Source organism: Dinoponera quadriceps, unplaced genomic scaffold (assembly GCF_001313825.1).
Source record: "Dinoponera quadriceps isolate SergipeBrazil2010 unplaced genomic scaffold, ASM131382v1 scaffold6016, whole genome shotgun sequence".
Taxonomy (NCBI): domain Eukaryota; kingdom Metazoa; phylum Arthropoda; class Insecta; order Hymenoptera; family Formicidae; genus Dinoponera; species Dinoponera quadriceps.
In genome coordinates this window covers 138,119-147,968 of record NW_014559916.1, presented here as the reverse complement: position 1 = coordinate 147,968, position 9,850 = coordinate 138,119, and the positions used below count along the sequence as shown (strand labels likewise).

The 9,850-nt window shown below is 40.9% G+C and overlaps 1 protein-coding gene and 1 long non-coding RNA gene across 2 annotated transcripts; one reads left to right on the top strand and one right to left on the bottom strand.

Annotated features, from left to right (window-relative positions):
• Positions 1-889: 889 nt before the first annotated feature.
• Positions 890-2,496, top strand: LOC106750557 (nurim homolog). Its single transcript, XM_014630985.1, has 4 exons — positions 890-1,004; positions 1,150-1,507; positions 1,679-1,801; positions 2,354-2,496. Exons 1-4 carry the CDS (start codon positions 890-892, stop codon positions 2,475-2,477), a joined length of 720 nt encoding a protein of 239 aa, XP_014486471.1. The 3' UTR covers positions 2,478-2,496.
• Positions 2,497-3,274: 778 nt separating this feature from the next.
• Positions 3,275-9,563, bottom strand: LOC106750558. The gene is made up of 4 exons (XR_001374956.1): positions 8,673-9,563; positions 7,158-7,391; positions 6,738-7,019; positions 3,275-3,361 (listed from the first exon to the last, which is right to left on the bottom strand). It is a non-coding gene; the product is annotated as an uncharacterized LOC106750558 (long non-coding RNA).
• Between the last annotated feature and the right edge of the window lie 287 nt (positions 9,564-9,850).

The window sequence follows — 9,850 nt, the reverse complement described above, 5'->3', positions numbered from 1 at the left end:
AATGGATTGGGGATTGAGATTGAATTGAATTTGCCTAATCAAGTGCAAAGTTAACTAAATTCAAATTTAGTGAACTTTTTACACTGATTGATTAAATTCAATTAAATCTTAATCTCCAATACGTGGCTTAAGTCAATGGCACACGTTGCTTGTTTTCATGCTGCATTGCATGTTGGATAGAAATACTGCGTTTTAATTGATATATTGTCATCCATTTTTGGAAATGCACGGATCAGAATGCAGTATTTCTATTCAGCGAGCAATCCAGCGCGAAAACAAGCACCGTGTGCCGCTGGCTTTAATTCTTTGAGAAAGAATTTTTCTCACTGGACTATATCTAAGAGAAACAAGGATAGAATGATATTCTCGATCGTTGCAAGCGTTAAGTGGAACGCATCCATAGTAGTTACACATATGATAACGCACTCTCGAATTGAAATTTGACCAATCAGTGCAAAGTTCACTAAATTTCACTAAACTTGAGTTCAGAGAACTTTGCACTGATTGGTTAATTTCAATTTAATCTCAATCTCCAATCCGTAGTCTGATATAGGCATTACAATAGTGCAACCTATAGTTCAAGTTACGTATACTATAGTTTACAATACTGCAGCGATTAGCGGAACGCTGTCTGAGTCGGGTTGAATCAGTAAATCGAAAACGCCATAATTTTCTCCGCTACTTCCGATGGAAACATTACACTACATTTGCTGCGCACCGAAGTAAAAACAGATTAAAAGCTTCGGTGGAAACTAGACCACTTTGTTATGTATTGTGAGATGTCATCGTTTTCTGTAGAGTTTGTTCAGGCTCGTCATGACTGCGAAGCGCACACAACGAATTTGGACTCACCTAACGTATTTCTGTGATTTCTGTGATCTCACCAGAAATGATCGCGAACGTGCTCAGTGTTATTGTGTCCGCTTGTAGTTTTCTCTTTACTTCTTATGTTTTGTGTCGTCTGACATATTTCTTATCAAGTCACGATATACACATTCATTCAGGTATTGATTTATTCAATTTGTTTATACTACTTTTTTACTAAAAATCTAATTTATCTTGTAGTTGATATTTAATATTTAATTGCTACTTTTCATTATTAAAGGTCCTTATGAAACTACAAATAAAAATAATTTTTATATATTTCAGATGACAGTACAGAACAAGCTGCTTTTTCGAACCTTTTTCTGGATATGTTGTTGCTTACTGTTTTTATCCTCCAACATTCTCTCATGGCCAGCAATCGATTTAAACAAATTTGCTGTAATTTATACATAGAACACCTCAGTAGAAGCATTTATAATGCTTGCAACTCAGTCATAGTTAATTTCCTAATCAACAATTGGCAGCAAGTTCCATTTTATCATTTCTGGCATTTTAGCACCTCTAGCAGTACTGTTTCAATACTTTTCAATAGCCTTCATGTGTTTGCTTGGAGCTACATTTACAGTGGTTGTATTATGATGGATATTGCTGAACTGTATGGACTCAAGCAGGTCTTCTACAGGTAGTGATAGGCATTTTGATTTCAAACCTCAACAGTTTTCAAATCCATTCAGATAAAAATAAATGTTAGAATTTGGATCTAAAGAGGAACCCTAAAGCAATGAGCATTGTGCCAATGCAACAAAAATATTTGATGTCTCCTTTATATTTGAATTGAACTCTTGATCTACAGAATATCTGGGAGAAATAGTCCTCTGGATAATAAATCTACAGAATTGAAACGATACATGAATCATATGAGGCATCCTAGCTTCACTGGATTTCTTATTGTTCTGTGGCTGTATCCTTTTATGAGGTAAAATTTTTCTTTGGGCTTTTTGTATTTTAGTCAATATAGTCTTATATACATACATGTGTACTTATCACACCCTGTGATTTGCATCTTTGTTTTTGTTGACTGTTATATCATCAATTGAAAGTCAAAGCCCTTTAAGGAGTTATCTAAGAAATACCTTTAAAATGAGACGTACCTGCTATATTTATAAAGAATATGAAATATTTTTCAAGTATATGCTAAAAGTCCGTTAGAATTCTATCGATGGATTTTATTTATTAATGGGTTTTGTATAAACCTGGTCAAGTTTTACAAATCAATCTTTATATATTTATTGTTTCTCATAAATACAATCTCATAATTTACTCATTAATAATAATTGTTTATCGCTTTATTATTAATATTGTTCATTTTTAATTAATTATTTTTATTTATACGCTATTTTTATATTCCTTCTATTTGTAGTTTTCATTATTCGTTTCTCGGAGATGTCAAGGAGATTACAAATTCAGCAGTTCAATCAAGTACTTATTATATTGAATTTTTTACAATTTTATTTTTCTTTCCTTACAGTCTAGACCGAATGTTATTGGCTATTGTGTTCACGGGATACATGGTGGTAAGATGGACTACAGATCCCGAGGATTATAATTATCACGTTCGATATTTTCAACAAAAGCAAATGGAACTGTCATAATTTCCCATTTTCTACATGTTACTGATAAGAGATAGGTTTTATCAATACATATGTCATACACGCACAATTAACAAAAATGATATTTATTACTATGATATAATCAAAAGATATTTTCGACCTCATATTTTGTTATTTAATCGCTAAATCATTAATTTAACATGTGATTATAATTTATATTATTTTGAAGTATTTATAAATTCTAAAATATAACTGAATGTTATAATTGAAAAAAGATGGGAATTGAACCTTTTTTCCAAAGTACATGTATATATATAATAAACTTAATAAAATTAGAAAGCTAAATAAGATTAAAACAAAATCAAGAAGAAATTGGTAACGAGATGAAATAAGAGAGAATAAATTAACGAAGAAAAATGAGAGGTTGAGCAACAATCTTAATGGCGCGCATACTTGTGATGTTTTAGTATTAGTAAATTCCAACGCATTTGGGAGTCTTGTCGAGGAAAGACTTTCGGGCTTATCTTGTAGTCTATTTTTAGAAACTGCCCACATGGAGAGAGAAAGAGGCTTAGGGCCCTTTTACAGGCTCTCTTAAGGAAATTCAAATGACCCAATAGAACCTTGAAGAACCGTATCCATTTCGTCACATCGCGTCTTGTTTCGTAAGCTCAACTAATAGTCGTCCTCTTCTTATTATTATCTTCTGTTTATTATCGTTGTCTTCGGAATCCTGACGACATCTTTACCTGACAGTATTAGAACATTCGAGCACAATCTAATGCTGCCCGGTAAGATGTGAACAGATACTCCATCCAGATGCATGTGTTATCTTGAAGAACACATGTTTGGAAGAATTCTTGAAAAACGCTTGAGAAAGACCTCTACGTTTTGTTATCCTTCTGCGAGTTCCTTTTTTCTTCCAGCTATAATGAAAAATGTAACTTTTATTAAAGTTAATAAATTATGAGTTAATGATTAGAGCTTCTTAAGATCATCGACGGAGATCGATGTAACTTAGATAACGTCAAATAATATTACTTCTGTGCAGATGAATTCACGCGATAGAAATCGAGAATATATTTAGAAGAATTTAATCATTTAATCGGTCGTTGGAGAATGCGTAGGGGGAAGGGAGTGAAGTACAGAGCGAGGTGCTTCTTCGGCGGGCGGGGGAAGGGGAGAGTGGAGGCAAAAGCGGGCGGCAGGGAAGAGACGTTTATTTATTGCAGGTATTAATATCGGACCCCGCTCGGTGGTTACATAAAACTGGCTTCTGGTCCCCCTGCCCCAGGAGGATCGCAAGAAGACAGCTGGAGGGAGGAGAGTTAGAATCTTTTACTCTCTTTACTCGCGCTCACTCTCTCTCAGCCTTTTGTTCTAACGATACGACGGTGTAATTTCTTCTTGGGAATTAAAAGAAACGACAAACTCGATATCATCGACGTTACGAGAAAAAAAAATCGTTCTTGCAAGTTTCAGAATCTTTAATCTTGGCCCGTCACAACTACGAAGAAGCGCGTGAGAATCGTCTTTACGAAGCCGAGGGAAAATTTCTCGCAAACTTTCCGACGCGCAATAATTCCTCCTTTGTATTTCGCTTCACGTATATCGTGCATCTTATATTGAAAGATGCTCGTTACCGGGCGTCGCATACCTCTTCTTTCTCTCGCTTTCTCGATACTTCTCGTCCGCCTACCTATACCTCTTCCGCGGCCATGTTTAAAATATTAAAACGAAGGTTCCTGCATTTATATGCAGGTGTCGTCATGGCGATACTCGTGAAAGCCGACTGGCCCCAAACTGGTCGTTCGCACTAGCTTCTTCGAAATCTACAGAGTGGCGAGAAATTAATAATCCGTGAAACGTGGAAGATTACTCATACGACTTTGATTTATCTCGAATGATACGTCGTTTTTCATCTCGTGCAAACTTCGCCATCTTGGTCTTTTCTTTCAAGTGCAAGTTACGATGAAAACGTGCTTCGCATAAAAACATACTAGATGGGACAGAATTAATTACATATTTTACGTAAGTATACTTTATGTATTTTACGTATTTTAATTTAACCTGTTCTACGTTATAAATCACGCACTGGTGTTTTTCTCGACTGTAATTGCGCGAAAAAATTGAGTTTGCCGAAAATTCCGCGTTGTAGACTCAAAGATAATATGTAGAAAGCGTCGATCTAAAAAAAAACGTTTCACTGTGTATTAGTTCGCCTCGGAATTTTTTTTCACGTTCAATGAGTCGTCAGCAAACACTTGTACAAGCCGAAATCAATCTGTATCAATAACAAATATCGGGCCCGATAATCTTGGAATCGACGTCGACCGATCGATTTCGTGCAGGCTGCCAAATAGAATTTTGCTTTAAAACCGCTATCTGATTTCAACGAGACGGATTAATTCGTGATTCTTTCACGCCTGATTACAATGTTACATGCGAGAAAAAAAGATGAATAACCTCGTACGATTTTCGATTGTAATAAAATCCTTGTTAAGAAAAAATTCTCTCAAAAGTTAAAACTAGAATATCGTTCTATTATTTACAATTAATCATTTTACGCAAAAAGTAGACGTTTTATTTGCGCGCTTTTCCGCCTCTCTGGCTTCTAAAAATAAATGCGTGTGCGCGTATCTAAAAATGAGAATACACACGCGCAAGCATACGCGTACACCCACATACACACATATCTTTATATTGTATTTTCAATTAATTAGCACGGATTAATAGCAGATAATATAGATATTACACCCGTAACGACAGAACGATAAAACCGCGTAAGATAACAACTGCTGATATAGTGCTTTTCAGTCTCGCTAACGTGACATCTTGTATACTTTGATATTATGACATTCAATACGAGTGTTCTATACGTACGCACTGTATAGGCCCTGATAAGAAAACGCCAGTTCGGTAGTCCGTGCATAAAACCGACCATATATTTACCGTCTCATCGACTCTAATTTAGTTCCACGGAAAAAAGGAATCAGCTATCCATATAATATATTACAACTGAAATTTAGTTGCCAGACTTAGTTTTTAGCTGTGGAAACTGAAAACTAGACCAAAAGAATGAACTAAATCAATTAAATTAAGTTGTACGGACAACTAATTTTAATCTGTGGGAGCTACTTCTTTTTCCGTGCATGTTCCAATTATACAATTTATTATTTAGCTAACAATACCTAACAAACCATATTATCTATTGTTCACTCTCATTGGCTGAAATCTATTTAACATTAAATCCGGAAGAAAAAAAAATGAAAATGACCCAATGGTCAAGCTTCGACTTTGTTGTACTATCGCTTTGCCCCCCTCCCCCACCCCTCTGCTATATTCAACGGTTGCTTTGTTGTTGGAATATTTTCAAGTGTTTTCAATCGTCTAGATTGTTCTCGAGCGCGTAATATCGACGAGAGACGTCGCATCAGCAGCGAAACAACTCTGCGAGAAATACAATTCGCACGTTTGTGTGGAATTTCTACGAAGCAGAGTCGACAATAATATCTTATAGAAAATATATCCTCTCTCTCTTCTCTCTCTTTCGCGCGAAGAGCTCGGAAGGTATCGAGTGAAGTTGTCGGGACACTCTATATATATCGCGACTCGATCGAGTCCGCGAGAGAGAGAGAGAGAGAGAGAGACCTTCAATTCCTTGCAGAAATGCGAGAGAAACAAGATGGATGCTGTTGATCCGAGTTGGTCAGCAACTCATTATGAAACGCGACATCATGTCGCAAATGCAAATCGATCGCGAACGGCCGGCCGATCGACAACACGTATCGCGTCGCACAAGTGGCGTGTATTAAGATCCCTCGGACAAATCCGCGATCGCGGCCGTCGCTCGAAGTGAACGCGAGCCTGTCTTCAAGCCGCTCTGAATCTACTCTCGAAGCGATTCGAGATTTTCGGCTGTATATTCGAGATTTCGGCCCAAGCAACCTAATGTATTTCGACACCGATTAGAGCCACCGGCAGAAGAGAGTCGGCGTTCAAAAATACTTTTTCCCCGTTTTCGTTTAGTACTCAAGAGCGTCGAACGCATCACGATCGGCTCTTGTCGCTCTTCGTTGCCGGACTGCAAAAACATTTTCCACATAGCGCATACGCGTATTAATCGTATTTACGCATTTCTCGCGACGAGCAGAGAACAAGAGCGAGGGAGGGAGGGAGAGAGGGAGAGAGATAGACCGAGAGAATGAGTGAGAATGAGCGAGAGAAACAGTGACAGAAAAACACAGAAGGGCGGAGGGAACGAACGGAGGATACCGTTGCATAAGCTATATTTAACCGCACCTGCTGGCGCCAGACTACTCGCTTGCGCATGCGCGCATCGCTATACGTGGCGACGACGCGACACGTTCGACGCGTCGCTCGGTGGGACCCAAGTTAGAGACGGTTCCTCCGTTTTGTCTGTCTACTCAGCCGGCCGGCTGGTCGGCGGAATAGGGCTGCCGTTACCCGGGCTTTCTCCACCGAGGAAATTCGTCCGATTCTTATATCCGGGCGCTCTCTATGTACAGCGGAGAGAGCGCTAGAATTCATACGCGGTATCTTACGGTTGACGATAAAAGCAACCTGGAACACATTGAAAGGATCGTCCACATTCGGAAAGTTTGAATACTGTCCTTTTTTTCGATGCATTTTCGAAACACAACCGATATTCAACGGGAGAAATTTGTTTTCGAGCAATTCTCAGGGGACAAGTTTTTTTACCGGGTGTCGTTTCAAGATGCATCGAAAGTGTTGAAACCTTCTCGCCTCCAAATGTGTGTGTTCCTGTTCATAGGTTCTCACAATTATAAAATTTCGGTTCGGACGCGCGGGCAGCTCTCTCGTGCAATAGACCGTAAGTCGAGATCGGGGTACGGAGAATATTTCGGCCGGGGGCGCCATTGGGACTCGCTACGGCCCTGGTATCTCCATATCAGTATGTGTAAAATAAGAATGCTAAAACAAAGATTGTTTTATAATTAAATTCGTTTACAGGGGAAGAGCGGACTTGAAGGAAATATCAGGATCTGTGCGACACGATGCATTCATGTCGTATCTTAAAGAACAAAATCATGTTAAGCGAAAGTTACCCCTTTGCATCGGGGATGAATCACTCTCTTAGATTTCGGCGAGATAGAGGACAACTTCACGATTGTTTTCCGGTTCTTAAATAACAGTGATGTCAACGTGAAGAAAGGCCTGATGCGAAATGGAAAATTTTCGTTTGGAGTAAAATATGCTCGTGAGATTCTGGCGAACACTTTTTTAATGCGACGAAGTCGTACGATAAAACAGGGAAATGATTTCGAAGAACCGTTGATTATAGTACGTTTAATTTAATTAAACTCTGCGCCACCGTTATTGGGTGTGTCGTTTGCACGCGTGAAATGTATAAGGGGTAGCTGAAAACTATTCAAGCCCAACTCGTCAATGAATTAATACCAATGAAACTATTGTTGAAAACGAAAAAAAATCTTTCAAAAATTAAATTATTAGCTTGCTTCAGGTTTCTATATCATCGAGATATATGAAAAACGAAAGAAACAGTAAAGATTCTATTATTAGGATGAATAACCTTATCCTTGAAATGGTAACGATTTTTTTTCTGTTATTGCCCAAAAACAAAAAATACTCTCTAAAAGTATACTTTTGTCTCTATCTCGTGATATAAATATCTCATCTTAACATCATCATTAGTATTGTCAATAATAGCATTTTATTATCTGTATCGCGCTCAACTTTTGTAATTCTATTTATACTATATTAAAGATCTATCGGTAAATATTTAAACAGGTGAATAAATAAAATAGCAGATCGCGATGAAGAAAAAATATTGTAGGGAGACTCAATGAACCCTTTGAACAAAATAAAAGACAGAAAAAGAAAATAGTGAATACGTCTGCGCAATCCGATGAAAGAAAATTCCCGCGGCACGCGAATCTCCGAGGTGCAACTCTCAAGAGAACCATCTCGGGAAGTTTGGTCGTTAAGAGAGAGAGAGAGAGAGAGAGAGAGAGTAGAAAAAAGAAAAAAAAGGAGAGAGTGTGAGAGAGAGAGAGAGAGAGAGAGAGGAATTCAAAAGAAAGAAAAGAAAAATGTCACTCGATCGCACATATCTAAAACCCAAAAGAAAATGGAGAATATTACCGCGCCACGCGGGCCGGCGACAGATACATCGTGCAAATTCCTGCGGCGAGACGTTCGCGAAAAAGCGCCCGGACGACGATCTTCGTTTACCTGATCCAATGCCGACGACGAGGAGCTGTTGAACAGCTGCGCGCACATTCCGCTCTCGGAGGGATCGATCGCTCGTTCGCTCGCACGCTCGCTCGAGGAAGAACGACGACATGGCCGACGTCCGTCCGTCCGTCCGTCCGTGAATCCGGCACACCCGGATACGCGCGTCTCGTCGTTGCCGTCGTCGTATCGTAAACGCCTCGCGATCTCGTATGAAACGTCCGCGGCGGACTCCACCCTCCTTGCGACGGGGAAATTCGCGCTTCACGAAGAATCGCGTCGCGTCACCAAGAGAGGGAGGAGATGAAGGCGAAGGAGTAGGGGAGACTGCGACGTCCATCGTGCGAGGCGCAGGCCCAAAAAGCGCACTGTCAGCCGGAAGCGTGGCGTACGATTCGAGGAGGTGGAAAGATGGCGAGGAGAAGAGACGAGAGAGAGAGGAGAGGAGGAGGAGAGGCGGCAGCGAGGGACGACGAAGAGAGAAGAGCAGGCAGAGAAGAGAGAGAGAGGCCTTGGCACCGGACGACCAGTTTAAATCCGAAGGAACGTCGGAAGAGAAAATAGAAAGGTCGCGTCTCCTTCTCGTGTAGCGAGGAAACGAGAGTATCCTCCTCCTCCTTCTTCACCATCCTTCCCCCGCGAGCAAACGTACTGCGTGGATCGTCTTCTTCCCCGTCGCTCCCCTTCTCCCCTTCCGTGCGTTGCTTTTCCGAGTGCGATGCTACGCGATGGGCGCAAAAGCCTTCACGAGGAGAAGGAACGAGGTGAGGCGACGAAACGAGCACGCTTTCACAACGCACACGTGCTTCAGCTGATCGAATTGAACTGAAGCCGGCTGCCGCGTATAGCGCGCCTACCAACTAGCAACGCATACCGCACCGCCCCCTACCACCGCCGATATCGTACTCTTCTCTTCCACCGCAGCGCGTCGTCGTCGTCGCCGCCGCGAATTTCTCCCATCGGCACCGAGAATGCGTCGCGTTTTTTCCCCCACCAGATGGCGCGTCGGGTGGGGGGAAGCGAGATACGCATAGGACTCTCCGGCAGAAGTTGCGAGGAGTCGCGCGCGGCGGCGCGCCGGCGAGAGAAGGGGGGCGGCGAGGGAGGCAAGGTACACGCGTTTCGCGGTTTCGGCGATGCGAACGCGAGCATGGGGATTGGGCGAAGCCGGCCTGTGT